The 22,568-nt window shown below is 39.0% G+C and overlaps 2 protein-coding genes across 3 annotated transcripts in view; both read left to right on the forward strand.

Annotated features, from left to right (window-relative positions):
* Positions 1 to 6,926, forward strand: part of LOC111866943 (uncharacterized oxidoreductase YrbE) — a 31,039-nt gene extending 24,113 nt beyond the window's left edge. For both annotated transcript variants that reach the window (XM_023856330.2, XM_023856331.2), the window contains 4 exons: positions 1,098 to 1,225; positions 2,190 to 2,413; positions 3,462 to 3,633; positions 6,595 to 6,926. In XM_023856330.2, coding sequence (XP_023712098.1) covers positions 1,098 to 1,225; positions 2,190 to 2,413; positions 3,462 to 3,633; positions 6,595 to 6,728 — 658 coding nt within the window. In that variant the 3' untranslated portion in view covers positions 6,729 to 6,926. The remainder of the gene's footprint in view (positions 1 to 1,097; positions 1,226 to 2,189; positions 2,414 to 3,461; positions 3,634 to 6,594) is intronic.
* Positions 6,927 to 10,127: 3,201 nt separating this feature from the next.
* The window catches only part of LOC111866930 (myo-inositol 2-dehydrogenase), an 18,412-nt gene continuing 5,971 nt past the window's right edge, over positions 10,128 to 22,568 (forward strand). The window contains exons 1-5 of the mRNA XM_023856307.2: positions 10,128 to 10,371; positions 13,560 to 13,639; positions 14,116 to 14,278; positions 16,110 to 16,289; positions 21,992 to 22,119. Of these exons, the coding sequence (XP_023712075.1) occupies positions 10,289 to 10,371; positions 13,560 to 13,639; positions 14,116 to 14,278; positions 16,110 to 16,289; positions 21,992 to 22,119 (634 nt within the window). The 5' untranslated portion in view covers positions 10,128 to 10,288. The remainder of the gene's footprint in view (positions 10,372 to 13,559; positions 13,640 to 14,115; positions 14,279 to 16,109; positions 16,290 to 21,991; positions 22,120 to 22,568) is intronic.

Here is a 22,568-nt window from a genome sequence, read left to right on the forward strand (position 1 = left end):
ACCCGGGATCGAACCCGGGCGGCCGCGATGGGGAGCCACCGACTAACCACTTGAGTTATGGCTCAGCCTACCATTTATGGGTTACACCACTACAGAGGGAAATTATCAAAGTTCTTTTCTGAGTATATAACTTTCTCAATAAATTTCAACGTGGGCTCCCTTGGTGGCACGACAAATATCCAGACGATCCAGCATGTTTGGTGTTACCATAGCCACAGTGTCCCTTATGCGGGCTTTCAGGCGTTGCAGGTCGTTCATCTTAACCTGGTAGACAACGTTCTTCATATAAACCCACAAGAAAAAATTCAGTGGGGTTAAATCTGGAGACCAAGGAGGCCAAGCGATTGATCCAGTTCTGCCGATCTATCTCCCAGCCATCAGTCCGTCAAAGTGATTCCTAACATGGCAGAAATGTGGCGGCGCATGCGCGTTAGCTGGGCATGGAAAATAAACTTACAGGGTTTTCCTTTCGATGAGATAAACCGGATACGTGTATGACAATTACTTTCCGAGATATAAATTTTTAATGCCTTTCACTCGGACATTCTATATTAGAAGCTAAACATTGGTTTCGTGTTGACATAATATTTCCTTTTTGTTGGAAAAGAGGTTCTGTTATAAATTCCTCCAACGGTCTGCGGGCTATTAGTCTTCACGCCAAATACCGTATTTACGCATGTATAGGCCGCAGCACAATTTTCAGACAGAAATTATAGAGAAAAAAAATCTTGTAATATTCTTTCAGGAGTAGAACACCCTGTATTACTAATTATGAATATAATTTTTGTTAAATGAAGTGTGATTTCGAATATTTCGAATATAAGCCGCACCCCAGTTTTCCTCTTGAATTTTTGGCAAAAAATGTGGGCCTATACATGCGTAAATACCGTAATCAATTCGATACAGAAACGTCTATCTGGTCACATGGTCGTACTGCAGCAAGATGTGTATCCTGTGAGAAGGCATGACAAGTTTTCCAGTGGTTCTAAGAAGGGTTCCGGACAGTAACTGTGGTACCCGTTAAACTCTGGATGTGGCTATTTTCGGTAGAATAGTGTTTGTTCAAGTTTCAACTAAAGACGCTCGGCTGTGTGCAGGAGATTCGATCCAGCGTACTCGCTCCTCAAGGAGCGGGTGAGGCAAGGTGAGGTCGGGCACGTCCAGACCATCAAGGTGTGCAGCAGAGACTCGCCGCTACCCACTATCGCCTACCTACGCACGTCAGGTACAATTCCACGCTGATTTCAATCTAGGGCGGGGACAAAATTCAGTATTACACGAAGCGGCCTGTCCAGGAACTCCAAAAAGTCTTTGAGTCTTTCCCTGGCCGCCTCCATCGCCATATGACAGACAGACGTTGCCATTTGCTATTATTATTTTTGGGTTGAGACTGAGTCCACTTGGTACTGCGGCCACTTCTGGCCTATTGTACCAGCCCCAGATGACAGATGATGGGGCAATTGGTGGATTGAAAATTGGTAGGGGAAACCGAAGTACTCGGAGAAAACCTGCCCCAATGCCACTTTATCCACTACGAATCCCACTTGACCAGACCCGGGCTCGAACCCGGGCAGCCGAGGTGGGAAACCAGCGACTAACAGCCTGAGCTATGGCGCGGCCTTAACCATTTCCTGACCTAAGCTAAGAGTAGAAGATTTATGTTTTTTTACGGCGGTGACTATGAAGATCGCTGTCTTTTGGGATGCGACGCCATGTAGCCTGGTAGATCATCATCAACATTTCGGAAGAACCTATTTCCACCTTATTAAGAGTAGTCTACATTGATAATCAGCTACAGGACTACATGACATCATATTCCTGAAGACAGTACGGTTCCAAACCTGAAACTTTCACAAATAAAGGGGTGGGATAGTATTGTTGTAAAGGAAAATGCAGAGTTATCACCATTTTTAATTAAGCACTACTGTACGAAGACCGCGGGAATGGAAGTATAGCTTCGCGCATTGTTAATCTCGGCACAAGATGGAGATGAGTGGTCAGCTTTATTTCCAGATCGCTTTGCCTCCAGCACTAAAGCCCGCCGCGTCCTTGAATAGGAAGCTGTGTGGGCCCCAGAGCCGGTCTGTGTGCTATGGAAGGGAAGAAATCTCTGCCCTTGTCGACGATCGAAACCCATTCCTCGGTTGTAGAGCTTATTCAATATGGGTTCCATATGCATTGTTATTCAGGTGGAATCTTCCACGACTGCGCAGTCCACGACATTGACATCATGTGCTGGGTTCTGGGGGAATACCCGCATCGTGTCACTGCTCATGAGTACGCCCACACTCCAGAGATAGCAGCTATAGGCGACCATGACACCGTGGCCGTGGTCCTCAGCTTTCCGAGTGGCACCCTCGGCATGATAGACCTCAGCAGGAACTCCACGTATGGCTACGACCAGCGGCTCGAGGTAGGCCCTCTCTCTGCTTCAATTAAAATGAAGTGGATGTACACATGGGCAAGTTCCTCCCTTACACGAGTTCCACACCGTCCTTACATGGCGATCGGCTCATGGAGGTGCGGCGAATATGCACTGCATAATTAAAGAATCCAAGGTGATATAACAATTATCTCTAGCGCAGATAAGATGCCAAGACCAAATTCAGGCTAAATTAATTGACATTTAGCAGAAATTTTCGAGTTATTTGACCTGTTCAGTGGGTTGACAATCCTTAAAAAATCAGTCAATTTAATGAGAACTGAACTTCAACCATTCGATCAATTAACATTTGCTGCATGTCCAAGCCAGGGCTTTCGCGTGACATAAGATTCTCTTGTCAAGAGCGGCCGATTGAGCAAAGTTAAACGCTCTAAACTTCGGACCTCTTTCGGAAGGCCAGTAAGCCTGGTTGAGACTTTTCTTGGTTTTCCTCACGCTATCCAGGCAAATGCCTGGGTCGCTCTCTTCCGAATCTTTCTCATTCATTTTTCACCAGTAACCGGATCAAGCTACACCGTATATACTGACAACATCGTTAAAAAGAGAGGCTAACAGAAGCCAGAGAGTTTAGTAACTGGCACTACATGATCATGAATAAGTCAGGTGAAGAGTAAACAGACATTTCTAAGTGTTTGTTTATTACAAATTTCTGTATTCCTTTTCGTGTCTACATCTCTATTAATTTAAATTAGTATGTTCAGTAGGATATCAGGTTCTCACAGCGGTAGTTATAACGGCTCCATCTGCAGGGTCCTCTGCTTGCCACCTCCTTTCACGCTGTTTTCTTGTTCGGCTTATTCTTCGACCCTGCAGATGGAAGCGATATGTTCCTCCGAGACATCGGTTGATTTTCAACGCACTACACGGTGTTATGTCCCAGAAGACAGTACTCAAGACTTGCTTATCTGAGACTTAAGGGAGAGGCCAGAGACCAGACCTGGATCTCCTGTTTCCTGGCACGCTGCATTGCGAACTCCACGTGTCCTTTCCTCGGCACATGCTGTAACGTGTGTCACAGGTGTTCGGGCCGCGTGGGATGCTGACGTGCAACAACGAGCGCCCCATGTGTGGGATGGAAAGCCACATAGGCCTGAGGGGACGCTTGGCGGAGCCCATCTACTTCTCCTTCTCATCTCGCTACCAGCTCGCATACGTAAACGAGATGGAACACTTCCTCGACGTCATTCAAGGTAATTATTTTTCTTTTTTTTAATTCGCTTAATGGGGAGTGGAGTCCAGCTGGGTCCACTCGGCACGGCGGCCACTGATGGGCCTATTGTAGCCTGTCCCGTGTGATTATGATAATGGAATGAAGATTGGTAAGGGAAACCGAAGTACTCGGAGAAAACTCGCCCCAGTGACACTTTGTCTACCACAAATCCCACTTGACCAGATCCGGGATCGTACCCGGGCCGCCACGGTGGGAAGCCAGCGACTAACCGCTTGAGCTATGGCGCGGCCTCATTCAAGGTAAGGACTGTCTTCTTTATGAGCAGTTTCCTTCCGTTCTTTAGTCATGGCCCGATTTTGCCTGTCATTTATGAACTCTGATCCTGTTAGTTACGTAGCTTTGCATCAACCCGATTGTGTCTGCAATAAACGAATATTAATGTCAATTTGATAAGAAAAATAGCAAAGAACATTTTATTTAATAAACGTATTCCAACCGAAATATGCATACATCTTACCACTCATGTTGCTTGCAAGCTGTTTTTTCAAACTTCTCTTTCGGCCATTTTCAACTTGTTAATAAGTTTCATTTAACTTCGGTCTTAATGCTCTCTATGAGTCTGATCTATCATCATCAGACTCAAAGAAATGAACCTTTATGGTTTTCCTTAAAAATGGAGATTTGAATTGAATAACATTTTAATCTAACCTTATGAATTCAATTTACAATTCTTCACGGTCCCTTTTCAATTTATTACCGACACGTAAAGGTTAAAAAGTGTAACATTATTCTTGGGCTTAATTAATTATCATGCTGTGAAGAAGGATGGAGGAGTGGAAGCATGGGTCCACAGTTATCAACCTCTGCACTACGTGGAGGTGAACAGTCAGCTTCACAACCCTGTTGCTTTAGTCCAGGGGAGACAATTCGCCCACCCATTGTGTAGGAGGGTGGTTGGGCCCCAGAGCGGGTCAAGACGTTACGGAGAAGAGAAAAATATCTAGCCTCTACCAGGAATCGAACCCCGACTGCTGTGTCGTCCGTCCATTTGCCTAAATGCTATACCAACTGAGCTGTAGCTTTCATAAGTGAGTAACGCCCTCCATCACAGAATAATTTCTTAAGAAACTGTACGTAGAACACAAACTCTTTCCAAAGTGAAAGTTAAGTCACAAAATGCGCCAATACCGTAACAATTCGCTTGCATTCGCGTTCTCTTACTTAATTGTCTCGAAAATCCGAATACATGTAGAAGATGTACTGGATGTTTCTTGTTTTCTGTCTACAACTTTTGTTCGAAACATTTTTCCGCTCCGAAATACAAAAATTAGCGAATTACGGTCGAGATGAGCGCGGAACGCATGAGGGTCTTCATGTGCTGTCCGTTACTCATCCGGTTTTAACAGAAACTGTAATACGTCAACAAATTTTAGCGAAACTGCTCAGTATCTTATTTCATAAAAATCCGTCCATCGAATCTCCAATTTTTGAGATGAGGACAGACATGACAAAAATAATAGAACTTTCGTTGGAGACGTGCCAGAAATGGAGTAACTTTGTTGTTTAGTCTTCTTGTGAATAATTATACGTAAGACTTTCATTTTTTTTTTCTTTGGCACTACAGCCCCAGTGGGCCTAGGCCTACCTCATGAACTTCTCCGTTCACTTCGGTTTTTCTAGATCTTACACATTCGGTAGGATTCCTTGAGCGCGTGACCATCTCGTCGCAAGGCATCTACCTGTATACAAACACAGAAAAACGCACACAAACATCCATGCCCTGAGTGGGATTCGAACCCATGATCCCGGTTTTCAAGCGAGCTAAGACAGTACATGCCTTAGACCGCTCGGCTACCGTGACCAACGAGAGGCTTTCATACGGATCATTATAACTGGACCGATAGAGATAGGTCATGAATTCGAAAAGGGGGTGTTGTGGAGAGGGTCAGGAATTTGCCGTTATCATCTACGGGTATGTCGTCCAGCACGGCTTGGCATTGAGCGTAATTGACATTCATTTCGTGCAACATGTCACAACGGAAACACGTGTTTCCTTTCGTGGCGCACGAAATGGCGCATGCGCCGTCATTGATGCGTTACTTGATCCCCGCTCCATTTGAAAACAAATGAGAAAGTTGTCATTGAGCTTAGTGCAACAGCCACATGTGTCATTTTTATATAACGAAATTAAAGGTCCTGCAATCCTGTATCAGGAGACGCCACGTGTTAAGCCTCATTTGCTTAGGGACAAAAGAGAGTTAAAATGCGATTATGGAAGCTTTAGCCTGACACAGGAAAACAAGAAGTTCTGAGAAGAACTTTCGGCTTTATGTCTACAGAGTGGTCCGAAATTAGGCTATCTTCTAATGTTTGAAGAGTATTTTAAAATACCGTATTACTTCGAATTTAAGACGCATCTAGTTTTTAAAAACTGGTGGGGGGGGATTCCTTCAATTTAAGACGCACCTCAATTTTTCAACGGAAAAAAATGTGAAATATGTGTGTTTTATATTCGAAGTAATACGGTATTATAATACGGGAACCGGGATAGCGTAGTCGGTATGGCGAATGGCTACGGGCTGCAAGACCGAGGGATCGGAGTTCGAGTCCCTGTAGTCAAGAATTTTCTCCTCTTCACGTCTTCCAGACCGGTTCTGGGACCCACCCAGTCTTTTATCCAATGGGTACCGGGGTTCTTCCCCTAGGGGTAAAGCGACTGGAGAGTGAAGCTGACCACTCACCGCCAACTAGTGCAGGGGTAAGGAAAATATGGATCTAAACATCCACTCCCCCATACGCCTTCATGGCGTAGTGTTTAATTTGTTAAGCACAGGAACAACTTTGCTTTACCGAATTATAACACTGTTCGCAGAGAGGGTGATTGATACGAAGTTATGGGAACCCATGACCTCCAATATTTTTTAATAATCTGCAAAGGAAGTTGGACCGTAATTTCGTTTTATGTTTGTTTTTGCTGTAGGAAAGGATATGCTGAAGGTGCTGGGACATGAGACACTGGCCGTTAGTAAAATTGCCTCAGCCTGCGAGGAGTCAGCGAGATTGGGGCAGTCTGTAGAACTAACATGGAAAGCCGAAGATCTGCCCCCGAAGTGAAAGAGATAAATGATGGACATTAAGATAGCGAAATCTAGTCAGAAGTATTCCATATTCTTGCGATCAATTGCTACCATTTCACACTACCGGAAATTCTGTATTCAAAATTTACAACCCCTTACATGGAGGCTCTGTAAGGTGGAAATGTTATAATGTTGAGTTCTGTAAGTTAAAGTAAATAAATTATAAATTTCTATACCTGTCTTGTTGTAAGCATATATCCTTTCTCCCTACAAACTATGCAAGGATCCAGTGTTCCTGATGTCACTTACAATTTTCCTTCGAAAATCCTAGCTCAAATTACAATTATTTCTATCTAGAAGGCTATCAGTCTACAAATCTGTGTTACTTTTTAGTTACGATGTGTGTTCATAGGAAACGTTTTCGGCCACCAGCAACGAACATAATGACATTCCCAGCATTTTATGGAACCCGAAGGTTCATTACCGTGTTAACAAGAGCCCTTCACTGGTCCCTATCCTCAGCCAGATCAATCCAATTCATATCATTCCATTCTCTCTCTAAGATACGTTTTAATATTGTCCACCCACTTACGCCTTGGTCTTCCCAGTTGTCTCTTTAGTTCTGGCTTTCCCACCAATATCCTATATGCATTCCTCCTCGCCCCATTCGTGCTACACGTCCTGCCCACCTCGTCCTCCTTGACTTGGCACCATACATCATTCCTCATAAAACATATATTAAAATTTATTATTAAACACTGAAAAAATTAGAACAAACTGCAACCATTAGGGCGGTTTCTACATATGATGTTCAGCATTTTAACGCTTGTAGCTCCTTTGTTCCTAGGGAGAAAGCTGGTTATATGAAAGCACAGAGACAAAAGCAATTATCAGAAGGCCATTGAATTCAGAAAACAGTTTCTAGTTGCAGAGATGAAGGTCGACTCAGCTCTCCCGGTACAAAGTAGGAACCAGCTAAATACCACAAGCTAATCCGAACAGCCGTAGCGGAACATCGCACACCTCAGACATAGCCAATAAGTTAAATCACAGTGATCTGGGTGCTTTAATTTCATGATAATCAGAGCGAATTGCTAAAACTAGGTAAATAGCATTAATTAGTTTCACTTCCCCCACTCCACAGGCAATGACTATATCTCCATAATTCAGATAAATAAATATGGTAGAGACATTTCCTTCATAACGGAAGAAATAGTTGCCCTGCCATGTTTACGTCATGGATTTTTTTTTCCCCCTTCGCACTACAGCCCCAGTGGGCCTAGGTCTACCTCCATGAACTTCTCCGTTCACTTCGGTTTTTCTAGATCTTACACATTCGGTAGGACTCCTTGGGCGGGTGATCAGCTCGTCGCAAGGCCTCTACCTGTACACAAACACAGAAAAACGCACACACACAAACTAAACATCCATGCCTTGAGTGGGATTCGAACCAACTATCCCGGTTTCCAAGCGAGCCAAGACAGTACATGCCTTAGACCGCTCGGCTACCGTGACCGGCGTCAATGGAATTAGACGGCGGAATTTATTCCATTTCAACTGGAATGCTTACTTTGCCATAATGCGGTGAATTGAAGTATACATAACATGTCCTCCACAACAGATACAGTGGTGACATAACCACACTGTAATCAATGGCAGGAGTCAATTGCACTTCGTCACGCCGTAAGATAAGTCCTAATAGTCATGCAATACATCAGCCTGCAGAGCCTCGTCTGTCGAAGGGAATATTCCTTTAAATTTATATCATGAAGCTGCCAGTAACTCAGACTGTATAGGAGAAGCTGAAGCAGAAACAAAACAAAACAAACTCCGTGATTTTAGTCCACAAGCGAACTATACCGACCGAGCGACCGTCGGCGAAGTTAGTGCCAACTTTTGCGGACAGAGGGTATCGCGTGGTCAGCGCAACGAATCCCCACGGCCGTTAATTTCGGTTTTCTACACCGGAGCCGCTATTTCCTTGAAACAGCTCCTCAATTATCGTCACGAGGCTGAGTGGACCCCGTTCCAGACTCACTATTTCTCAGGAAAAAATCTGGTAGCGCCGGGAATGGAACACGGATCTCTGGATCTGTAGCCAGGAACGCTGACCACTAGACCACAGAAGCTGAAATAGGGGAGGCTAAATGAAGACAACTGAATGTCTGACGCACTATACCTCACACATATGTAAGGTCCATCACAAAACGTTGGGAAATAAGAAATAACATTAGTCAGTAACTAGTAATGAGGCTTGCACGTTAAGAGAGACAAGAAGAGGAAGAGAAATCTATGTAGTTGATGAAAATGAATTAATGTAATGGTGAGAGAAAAGAAATTACCACTCAGCAGGTTAAGGGAATATTAAGTTAATAATTTACTGTCGATTAAATAGCAATACTGATGTTCAGAATGCTAAAGTAAATACATCTATTATTCCATATCTTATAAAAGTAAACAAGCAATAAAGATCCTCACATAAATTAGAGCTCAAAAATGGGAAGTGTAGATATGTATGCTTACATGTCCATATGGGTCCTCTGCTATGAATTCAAATTTTATCGTATGAAAACACAACATACAATATTATTAAAATTCATAGCTGTCTTAAATATATTTATGTTAATGCATATTTAGCAGAATAAACACAAATATAATTCGTGTCAGATCTAAAGCTCCGATTTATATTACCGATATTCTGGAATATTTCGGTCAGTGACTCACATGCCACGTGCTAACAGAATCCCCCCACACATATTCATGAGTTCAAGACGCAAATAAATAACAGGCATAATAAGCCAGTAAGAAGCTTCTCATTATAAGAACTTGGTTCACTATGAAAAGCTTATGATTGGCTGGCCTACAGTGCTTTCCTTCCTTCGTCTTTCTACGACAAGATGCATGAAAATAATAGCCAAACTTTACATTTACACCACTCAAATTGATTCCAGTAGTAATGCTACTGTCTTGTGTTCCGGAAATTACCGGTTCGAATCTCAGTCAAGATACCGACTATCTTGGCTGAAGTGTTTCGTGTTTTTTCTTAATCCTTCTTGGAAAATTCCGGGAATAGTATCTGAAATCAGGCCACGACCGCTTCTTTCTGGTTAATTATTCACTACCATCCAGTCATTCGACGATATGGGCCTACAGTCTGACACTGGCAGTACCAATAAATGAGCTAAAAATAAATAAATAGATACTTTGTTTTCTTCTCCTTTCTGGTCAACAATTGAAGACATGCCCCTGTAATACAGTACATGGAAGTTTTTCTCCGTGGTGGAAATAAAAGAAAAAATAAGTAGTCCGCGTTACGGAATATTTGACGTCGTCGTTCTTATTACGAAGGTTTTTATTGGTCGGTCAGTATAATAAGTCCCTTGCTATTGGCTGAAGGAGTTACTCATTTATGTTGGCGCCAGGTCTAGAATACCGTATAATCCACTGAGTAAATTCCGGAACGCCATATTTGTTCGTAGTCTAGTGGTCGAGCGATAACGCATTTTCTACGTGGCAAGTCACAGTTCTGTGACTCGTTGCCTCCAACTTAATTTTGTGTTATTTTAAACTTAAAAACAACTTTCCTCGTCCAGAATAATGGCTACTCTGAAGTTCAAGGATCCTTCTCCCTACAAGCAGGAGCTGCCTAAAGCACCGGTAGCAGATTTCCTGTACTCCAGGTGAGTGCAAGAGATAGATGGTTCTCGTACGAAATGATTCGCTCGCCATCGCGATGAAATAAAATGAACTGCGCACTGATTCCTTGATTACAGGCCTCTTATTTTGTTGCGTTCATCATGATGGCGCTGGAATCTGCAGAAATGTTATAGAACTTTAAGCAACAATTTAAAACAAAGAACCTGGCTTATTAACAAGTTCTCTGTTCAGATATATTTACTGTACCATATGTAGAAAAACAACTATTCAGACATGGTGGCTTTGCACGTTGCCAGATGCTAGGTGCATCTTGAATTTTGTGATAGTTGCTCACCTGATGAATAAGTTTCCCCGCGTTTTGTGAAATCCAAATAATTATCATTACGTTCCCGAAAGACTGTCAATGGGTCCTACCTCTTGTCAGTCAAATACATTTCACATAATGATAGTATCTTCTCTTAAAATTCATTTTAATATTGCCCTCCCATGCACAGTGTGGATATAAATTCATCTAGCTTGTTAATGTTTTCCGACTAAAATTCTATATCCAATTCTCATTATGCGAAAAGAAAAGGCTGTTGATATTAATGTTTCTCCAGCCATCACACAATCTGTCCAGCTCAGTTCTATAAAGCCAGTAGCCTCTTGTTCATAACGTACTACAGATTTTGGAGGTAGGATTGAAGATTTTAGCCCAACCTCCCCCCCCTCCTACTAACAAATGACTATGCTGTATATCATTCTGATCCGTGACTTTTGCATGAAAGAAGTTTCTTTTTTGTACACATTTAACAAGAGGTATGAATGAATGTATAAGGGGTGGGCCTTCTTGGCCCTTGAACCGTGACCTCAGTGATCTATGTAAGTCAGACTTCAAATAACGTGCCATCCTCGACTGGATGTTCCAGATTAAATTCACAATGCATGATGAAATGCACACGAGTTGAAAGTCACAATTGGTTACGTGCAGTCTAATAATGAATTACAACAATGCTGCTACCTCATTAATATTAACAACGATATTGGTGTATTTATTGATGACGTTGACTTAAAAACAAAGAAATAAATGAGAGAGAAAAAATATAAAATATAATAAGAACAATTATAACAATAACAATAATCATATTGTCGTATTATGTAGGTCCTAAACACTGACTATTTACGTGTTAGAATAGCTATGGATAATCTTATTGAGCCTTCATGGACAAGCAAGATTCGGGGCTGGATATGGGCCAGTAACTTATCACAGTAACAAACTAGGTTATTGTACAAAGTTATAATATATAAAAGAACATTAGGCAAAACTAGAAGAATTTGCATTAATAAAAAATATTTTAACGCCCTGTTGCTTATGTCATAAGCTTTTACCGTTTTTTTTTTTTCGAATATAAGAGCTCGAGAACCGCGAAAAGGATTGTGGGTAAATTTGAAACTGGAGAGTTTGATTAAATTTTGTTGTCCAACTTGAAGTTTGGTTAAAATCGGTCACAGATAACAGGCACTTCACATGAAGAATTTCGTGCCGAAAATCTCGGTCCCAACTAGTTAAATATTTATCTGAGCAAAAAAAAAAATATATATATATATATCTTACGACCAGACGTTGTAGAGAAACAAGAAACGCACATTATGCTCACAATACTTTTTTCCTGTGAGTTTCCAATTTATTTTTGCGTTAAAGAAGAAATAATTTTACGCTGCGTCATCTTATCAATTTGAGGGCCGATTTTGATGATAGTTTATAACGGATGTTGTTGCTCTGGCCTGGATGTTTTACACCGTTCATAAGAGAGAATCATAGGTCAGTATTAATTGAAAATGCAATGACAGTAATGGGGTCAACGCACCAGAATTGTTACACTATGCTTACATTTCTCAACCTGTTCAGTAAAGTGTCTGTTTCCCTTAACATGACATTTGTATATACTTAACTATTGTACCAAGATATCACAAAATCTATGAAATAAAATTAATCATTTAGTCTCAAAACATGCCTCGGTGGAGAAATCCAAAGACAGGCACTTGTGATGGTTTTGTTTATAACTGAGCGTTTCATGTACCACAGAATAATTATTAGTTATTTAGAGAGGGTGGGTTTCCCCATGCACCGCGACCAGTTTGATCTATTGTGCTTCCCTCTATGATATTCTACCAGTCTCTATACCCTACCGATAAATGGTGCGTACCATCAGTCCCGCCGAGCAAGCGAGTTCGGCCACTTGCTTAGCGATGTCTACAATGTTTCCCCCATCTATCAGAGGCCTTAGAGACTATTGTTGGGCGGGAAACGTCCTGGAATTTGGCTCAGTGATCCCCTTTGGGGATATGAGGTTCTTTTACGTGCCGTAAAGTTACGACACGGGACACACAGCTTAAAGTCCCTCCCGGAGGACTTGTTCCCTGAATTTTTCCGCCCTTAAAAATTCGACGACCTCCGCCGGGTATTTGAACCCGCGTACCACGAGTCATGAGGTGGGAACCTTACCTCTAGACTACGGAGGCCGCTTACCACAGAATAATTACCCATTGCCTAGGAAAACTGTACAGTACAATTTGTCAACAACACCGATACCAATAATAAAGGTAAAGTTGCCCTGTGCTTAACTAATTAAGCACTATGTCATGAAGGCATATGGAGGAGTGAATGTATAGATCCTTATTTTCTTGACCTCGGCACCAGTTGGAGGTGAGTGGTCGGCTTCACGCCCCTGCCACTTTAACCTCGTGGAGAGAGCCCCCACTGACCATTGGATAGGAGGTTGGGTGGACCCCAGAGCCAGTCTTGATAACGTGTGGAGAAGAGAAAATTCTTCACCCTACCAGGACTCAAACTCTGACCTCTTGGTCATCAAGCCCATAGCCAGTCACATACTGACTATGCTACCCTGGTTCCCAATGATACATATAGAAGATGTAATATTTGTGAAAAATAAGGCAGCAGAAGAAGAAATTGAATATTTTGTCACAGTACCAATAATTTTACTGGCTACAGAAGTGATAACAAAGGTTCTTCAAAATGTTTTAAATTTCAGTACTGAGGAGAGCTCACAGCATTGTTAAGGACATATTGGATTCTAGGAGTGCTCAACTGTGAAACATCACAATAATGTAACTGTACAATGCATGACAAAGTCCATAATTATGTATGTATGACTACATTTATTTAAGTAGAAATTAATACTAATTATCAGCATCACCATCTTCCTCACAGTTTCCTGAAAGATATTGCACTACAGCAGGCAGAGAGAGGGACAGCTGTCCAGATGGCACTGTTTGGTGTGGGGCGAGCAGGTAAGAGAATTTCACTTAGAGACACTGTAGTTTATGCTAGTATGCATCCTGTCATTTCTCAACTGAAGGTGTAAATAGTCTTTGCTGCTGATATAGCATGACTAAATAACTAAGAATAAAAATAAAAAAACCTTCTACATTAAATCTCCGGTGGCATAATCCAGAGCTTCAATAATGTATATCATTCCAGCCCATTCTGATCCACATCAATTCAAATCATATCAGTATAATCTACAGCTTTTTTTTTTTAAGATCCGTTCCAATATTATCTCCATCTCAGTCCTATAAGTAGCCACATACCAAAAAGTAACCCACCAAAATTTTGAATGTGTTTATTTCCCCAATTTCATTTACCCGTCCACTTAATTATCACTACCTTGATTTTAAAAACATTAGCAATTCTCTATCCCTACATATACATAGCTACAGACTCAATATTGAAGTTTCACTGCCAGTAACTGAGAACTTTGCTACAGGTTCCATTCACCTGAGTGCGCTGGCTCATAACCCTAGGGTCAAGCTGCTCTACATTGTAGATGATGTCCAGGAAAAGTGGGATGCTATCAGGCAATACTGGAAACTAGATGACACAGTATTCCTCTGTAGCAATGATGCTGATAAAGTATTCCTTGACCCCAGGTAAGAATACAGTAGTTATCGCTGCAAAGGGCTATAAGGAAGAGTATGTACCCTATAACATATGAATGTGCCCTCTATTATGACCCATGAACCAATTAACAAACAGATAATTTAGAAGTATATAAATGTGACAAACAAACTAGCCAAGATTTGAGATTTGCATAGAAATATAAAATAATGAAGTTATGTACTGAGTTACGAATCATGGGATAGTGCTGAAATTTGTAGACCAGATAGGCTCTGCTTAATTCAAAGTCTTCTGTACTAACAACAGCGTCCATGTGTTATGTTTCCAAGCAGAAATATTTCCATTCACTCAGAAAACAAGTGTTCTCCTGAAACAACTCATTTGAATTTAACTGACTATGGTCATTCACGTCCACCAACACTAAACAGGTTATCTCAGATATAACCTGCTTACCTTGTATTTGAGAATACAAATATTGACAGATGAAACAGTTATCCTGACTGAGGACTCAGAAGGTTTCCATCAGGTAGACAAACATCAGAATATGCCTTAAATAAAACATGCTCACTTTCTTTTCACTGTGTTCAAAGTTACCCTTACATTTCTTCTGTCAAACACAATCTTTGCAGTATAATTACATAACCCATTAATCACCGCAGCCTAAAGAATAAGCCACTTTTAACTGTCTATTCAGCAAAGAGGTCTCTCTTACATGTACAATTAAATGTTCAAGAAACAGCCTGGAAATCCCTGCACAGATATTGGCATTAAACTTGGAAGTAAGAAATATCAAATGGTTTATATGTAATGTTAAAATGAAAAACTTAGAATGTGATAGCAGTATGTTAACTGCTGCAAATGGAAGAGCATTACAATTTTAAAATTTCAAGAATGTAAAGGGAAGAAATGACTTACAAGGAGCACAGTACACAACAACAAAAATAATGACAGAGAATAAAATAACAGAGTATTTTAATTAATTTTGTTACTAAGATTATCAGACTTTATATGTAAAAACAATGACATGAAGTGGAAATTTATAGAATTTCAGACAATAAGTAGAACAATAAAAATATCCTTGAAAAATAAAATTCTTTTGAATGCTGAAATCAAACTATATATCATAATGGAATGATATATTCTTTGATAAAATCATTCATTCATTCATTCATCAGTAATCTGTCAGACGACAGGTCCACAGTCTCTTCCAAAACAGTTCCTCCACTTAATGCGATCTAGAGCTTTCTCCTTCAAATGAGAATATCCTCTTTAAATCATAAGTCATAAGTCTCAATAAAAAGAGAATAACAGAAAAATGATTGAAGCCTTCTAAATGCATTTTTCTAGACCAGTAGCAGGAGTCACTCATGGAGCTGAGCCCTTCTTGAGAAGCCTCCAATTGTGCAGCCACTCAAGAACTTTATGGAACCCGAAGGTTCATTACCATGTTCACAAGAGCCCTCCACTGGTCCATATTCTGAGCCAGATAAATCCAATCCATACCATCCCATCCTATAGCTCCTAATATTTTATCCATTTTAATATTGTTCACCCACCTACACCTTTGTCTTCCCAATCAGTAGCAGGACTTATACTTAAAAATCAAAGACATGCAGATATATAAGAAAACAACTGTAGATTGCTGTTACAGGTAAAATTATACTACAGGAGTAAATGTAGTGAACATGTTGATAGAATGGAAAAGAATTATGTCCCAAATTGAGATCTGAATTATGGTCCACAAGGAACAAGAAATATTGAAATACCTATAAAATACATAATATTCAAAGGATATCTTAACAGGGATACAACACGCTATTGGGACATGCTTTAAGTTGCGTTAACATTTCAACACATTTCCAGAGTGCGGGCTGTAGTGGTGGCAACCCCTACTAACACACATGAGTGGATTGTGACCACAGCACTTAATCATGGGAAGGATGTCTTCTGTGAGAAACCAGTGGCAGAGAGCATCTCAAGTGCTGAGCATTGCTACAAACAGGCTAAGAAGGCTGGCAAATTGCTATTCTGTGCCTTCCAAAGGTAAGATACCGTTTTTATTCTTTAAGTGTTTGTGATAATGTTTAATTAATTATATTATAATTATGCTCCATTGTCTGAGGCATACTTTATGTACATAACATTTGAGAACTTGGCTCTATTCTTTTATTCTGCTTGACACTATATTGATAGATTTCTTTATACTAGTGACAACAGTCAGAATCAAACTCAGAACTGCTTTCATATCAATCTCACGTAGTAACACTTGACCACTATAATGGCAACCACTCACCCGAAGGTGGGAACAGAATTGACTCTTTCGATAATGAATAATATTAACATAATTACACTGTAACTGTCACACTTGCTATGAGCAGGTAAAGAGATGGATTTGTATTGCTATTATAAAGTACTTTCTAAGAACATGTAATGAAAGGAATATCATTTTACAGTTGTGCATTTTGAACATATGTTCCACTCGTTTCTGAACTACTGCTTTGGTTGCATCTTGTCTAATCCAGATTGACCATTTTAAAATGTTTTTGATTTCATTTTGAGAGTACTATGTTCTGAAATGTGATGCCACATAATTTTGTAGACAGGTACTAACATTTTGGAGGAAAGTTTGCTTTCATCTTCTGGGTACAAGATGCAAGTCTACTCTGAAGGTGGAGGCAGCATGTTCCTCTGAAATGCTGATACCTATATACCAACATTAATGCTGTCATACCCAGAAGACAGTAATCTTAATAGTCGCTGCAAAGAGAATCTTAAATCTCACTCAGATGGAGAATGATTTAATATTGTGTTTAAAAATTTCAATGCTTCTCCAGGATGAATGAGATGTTTTCCATGTAAGGATGATGACTATTAATATGTTCAACAAACAATCATACATAGCTGCAAACCCAGTTCATGCAGATAGTAAAACACTAATTTGTTACAGAATCACCTAAAAAGCCTCGGAATTAGACAGACTTTATATACAAAATAACCTATGTTTGAAAAACATAAGTTTGATACCTAAAATTTCAAAACCTTAAATAAACCAGGCACATTGAAACTGATAGAGAAATAACAAAGTATGAATATACACATATGAATTTCTTTATGTTAGCTCAGAATTTGGTCCAAAGGTGATTTTTTGTGTTAGTTGTGTTCAATGTTCATGTTGTTATATTACAGATTATTATCATTGAATATTTTCTGTGACTTGGTCAGCAGAGAAAATGATTAGAGAAGACTTTGAAGATCTCACAGGACAGGGAATGGCTTAAATTAGATACTGAAAGTCACGGGTATCCTTACATATCCTTACATATCATCCTTTCTTACAATTAAACACACATACACCATCATATGTACACGGTAGCATAGTTGGTTGAGGCACTATGCCACAAGCTGGAAGGTCGCGGGTTAGATACGCACTGAGGTCATTGAATTTTTCAATTAACCTCATCCTTCCAATCACAATATGGCCCTGGGGTCAACTCAGTCTCTAACAGAAATGGGTACCAGGAATCTTCAGGGGGGGGGAAGGGAAACTGGTTCATAAAGCTGACAATCTCACTGTCATCTGCGAGCTGATTGTCTAGAAAATGTGAGAGCCTCGACATCTCACAAACTTATGGGCCTCCACTGCCTGTTACAGGGATAGCTTTATCTTTTATGCCATCATACATATTCCTACTTCCATTCCTTAATCCAGTAATTTAGTACCAGAATTTGCTACCTAGTAACAGCGTCATTGGAAAAGAATTTGTTATAGTAATGATATAAGCATGCTGAATTAACATGGTTACATCAGCTGCATTTAATATATGTTTTCATTTTAGCACTGCAGTTAATCATTTTTACTTCTACTCTTCTGAAAGTATAATTAGAATGATCAAGTCAAGGAGGATGATATTGGCAGGGCATGTAGCACGAATGGGGGAGAAGAGGAATGCATATAGGATATGGGAAAGCCAGAAGGAAAGAGACCACTGGGAAGACCAAGATGTAGGTGTGTGAACAATATTAAAATGGATCTTAGAGAGATAGGATGGGATAGATTGGATTGATCTGGCTCAGGATAGAGACCAGTTGAGGGCTCTTGTGAACAGAGAATTAACTTTTGGGTTCCATAAAATATTGAGAAGTTCTTCAGTAGCTGCACAATTGGCGGCTTCTCAAGAAGGGCTCAGCTATATGAGTGAGTGAGTTAATAATTTTTTCCAAGTGGCCTACATATTGTAAATACTGAGCAAATAGATTTCAAATATATTTCCTCCTTGGCTAATTATTATGGTTAAATTTGTCCACAGGATACACAACATTAAGCCTTGAAAGTGAAACTGACTAAGTAAACAGATGAATACTTTGTAATAAATGACTCAATGGTAGGTCAACCTGGTTGTATTGTATTGTATTTTATTTTATTTTCATCCGTTTTGCTACATAGTAACATTTGGACACGTCATTCAGTAATATAAGTTAACAAAATAAATCTACATAGTTACAAGCATACTACGAACTATATTGATTGATTAATTGATTGATTTATCCAGGAGTACAACTTAAACAAACCTACAAAGTTCCAAGGATACTAACAACATTTTACAATCCTAAGCAATATGTAGATACTACATTTGAAAAAGAAAAAAGAAAAAACAAATACACAAATCATTGTATACAACTTATGATTTGCTATGACATCCAAATATGAGTACTTTCACCATCCATCTTTTTATTTAAAACTAACGAATTCATTTATCGTGTAAAAGGAATGTTTCAATAAAAAGGATTTTAAGTCTCTTTTAAAAACTGAAAAACCCACTGAGTTTTTTATTTTGTCAGGCAACTTACTATGCAATTCTATCCCCATATTTACCACACTCTTTTTAAATAATGTAGTTCTACAGAACTGAACATGAAAATCCTTCTTTATTCTTGTAATATAACTACAAATATTTATATTCTGGATCAAATCTGCTTTGTGCTTTTTTATGTAACACAACACCTCTAAGATATACAACGAAGTAACCGTAAGGATGCCATAATCTTTAAAAATTTGCCTGCATGAGTCTCGTTTACCAAGTCCACTAATTATTCGCAGCACCCTCTTCTGCATTCTAAATACCTTTATACTATCACCTTCACACCCCCAAAATATTATGCCATATCTCAATAATGATTGAAACTTTGCAAAATAAATGCTTCTTAACATATTTGGACTCAAAACTCCTCTTAGTGATTTAATTATGTAGGATGTTTTACTAAGTTTTGAACATAATGACTGGATGTGGGTACTCCGTTTAAGGTTTTCTGTAATATCTATACCTAAAAATCTCAGTTCTGATGAATAAGCAATTTCCAAGTTGTTATAAAATACCCGTGGTCTAACTACAAACCTACTTTTACTAAGATTCTGGCCTACATGTTGTGTGATCCACCAGGAAAACATTTCACACTTCACAGTTACAGAGAAACCCATCGGTGGAGTCACCCCAATGAAACTGTGTTTACTGGTGCCTTGGCAACTGGCTTGTATATATTTTTATTGCAGGTGATTGGTGAAATACTGAAATGCCTGAAGTAGTGGACCCCGTTAAGTGTTAACAAATCTGTTCCTGAAACATTTCAATGGCTTCTAAAACAAGGCTGCCACATTCAGCACATGTATGGATGACATGTGCTTCACAGCATATCTCATTACCTTAAATATAACTATCCTTTTACGAGTATTTCAAGCATGTTCAAGCATGAGAGCTGAATATCCAAAAAATCAGTGGTTTAGATTCTGAGGTTACAGAATCAAATCAAAATCCTAATCACTGCAGCTTATATTATCTGTTTACCATATTTCAAAAGGGAGCTCCTTCTCGTGTCAGTGATGTTTTGCTCTGTTTTTTTTTCTGGGTGACTCTGATGCTGTGCCTCGACTCATCTTTCTGCAGGACTTGAATCCAGTGCAGAGCATCAATCAAGTCTTCTCCTTTAGTGTGTACTCAAATGCTCTCTCTGGCACAATGGCAGTGAAGAATTTCTGGGTTCCATTAGATTGAGGGTTTCTGAACAGATGAATGTCTATTGACAGTTCAGGGAATATATTGTGCTATGGGGACAGCATACTTTCATCTCATTAAACACTAAATATCTGTGCAGTGATGCATGACTATATAACCTGTGCCTCAACTAAATAAATTTGAAAGGTGGATGGGTGTCCTGAGGTGGGGCTCTGCTGGTTGCAATAATGCAGAGTTAATAAAACTAGGATTAGAAATGTAAATTTATAATCTTTCCTCTCTCTGAACACAAAGAAACTCCTGTGCATGCACACTTTTATATTTTTAAGTTATGGGTTCCCTTCCTTTGCTGTAAGCACAATGTAATTAAATGTCTCTGAGCAAAAGCTTAGAATGTTTATCAGTGGAGTTAGAAGTAACAGAAGTGAAATTGTTATGAGAGTTTAATGAAACATTGACTAATATTAATGAACATTGAAAGTGACACATAACCATGAAATAAAGAAATTATATCATATGTAGATTCATGCAATGAAAAATTAATTAGAAATAATGGGGCTGGGTTTTATGACTGAAATGGAAAGATAATCTGATAGTCACATTATTAAAATACCTAAGTATATCAAGTTGAAAAGTAAAATACAAGACAAATGTATTTAAATATTATTCTAGTGTAAAAACAGAATGTATGAAAGTGGAATATAAAAAATGTTATGAAGTGGAGAGAGAAAGAAAGAAAGAGTTTGCTATGATGTAACTTTACAGAATATGAAAACAAGTATATATCTGATATGTAATGATAAAAAAGGATTTTAAAAGGTTACAGAATACAAATAAAGTGAATGTGGATGGACAAGTAGATTAGATTAGCATAATTTTCAATTTACAGTGCCAGTAATTAGGAAGAGAAAATCGTTAATGTTTTGAAAATTACTGTGTTCTAAGGCATGATGCCATGTAGTCTGATAGATGTTTATTGACGTTTCAGAGGAACATGCTTCTTCCAGCTTCAGGGTACAAGAGTGAGTTATGTTTTATCACAGTAAAAACAAATCACATATTACCACATTTATATTCACTTTCAAGGGACTTGTTTCAGGCCAATGTGTTATCAACACTAAGGATGATCATCAAATATGATAAATATGATGTGGATGGCTCTTACTGTGATAAAACATACATAACTTCAAACACCATGGAGATAAATGTGTTAAAGTAGGACAGTTTCCTTTGAAATGAAACGCGAATTACTTTAAACACCATGGTAATGATCTCAGTTATAACTAGTGAGAAAATCAATGAAGTCAGAAAAGAAACAAGGAATAACTGTTGCTTTCTTCTATATAATAAGTGTGAATCAAATATAACAGAAATATGAATTATGAAAAAAAGAGACTCAAATAGAATAAACCGTAGAAACAATAACTCAATATAAACCCAAAATCAGTCCAATGTTAAGTTTTGCATCTAATGATGACCCTTGTTTATGCCTATTCATTAACATTATTTATTTAGAAACTTAGGGACAATAATTAAAGCATTTCTATTACAAGTTAATAATGCAAAAACACTGGGAATGTTAACAGCACACATAAACTAGACCCTATTTTTTCATGCATGGAAGTGAATGTATGACAGAGTTCAGTTACAAATAAGCAGCCTCATATTTCTTGTAGCTTGTAGCTTGTAAAGGTAACTTTTACTCAATAAATGCATATGAATGATCCTGTTTCTCAGGAGGTTTGACCCAGCTTTCAACAACATCAAAGAACGGGTGAGATCTGGGGAAGTTGGCCATGTGCACACCATCAAAACATGCAGTCGGGATGCTCAATTGCCTAGTCTTGAGTACCTACGTAGTTCAAGTAAGTGACTCTGTAACATGAACAAGTTGTACAGCCTGATGCCAAGTACAGCTTCTCAAGACTTGTGTGAAATGTATAACTAGACGACATTAGTAACCTACTGGCTTGGAGGGGGTGTGTAGTCCATTCTGATTAATTTGTTGGAGATGTTATATATACAGTCAAATTTTAAATTGTTTTCAACTTTTGTGTTTTTGTTTAATTCAATTCAACTTTAAACTTACTGACTTCAATAAAGCATCAGCTGCTACAATCCATTTAAAAGGGGAAAAATGTCAACCATGCTGCAGACACTTTTATCATATTTAACATTTCTGGCTCTTATTAAGATATGTTGACAAAAACTAATTTTGCTTCATAATGAAAATTTTGTACTATTGTTAACATGGCTCCACATATTTGAATTCTAATAATACTGTATTCATTTTACACATACAAAATATTTTTTT

This window comes from Cryptotermes secundus, unplaced genomic scaffold, assembly GCF_002891405.2.
Source record: "Cryptotermes secundus unplaced genomic scaffold, Csec_1.0 scaffold899, whole genome shotgun sequence".
NCBI classification, from domain to species: Eukaryota; Metazoa; Arthropoda; class Insecta; order Blattodea; family Kalotermitidae; genus Cryptotermes; species Cryptotermes secundus.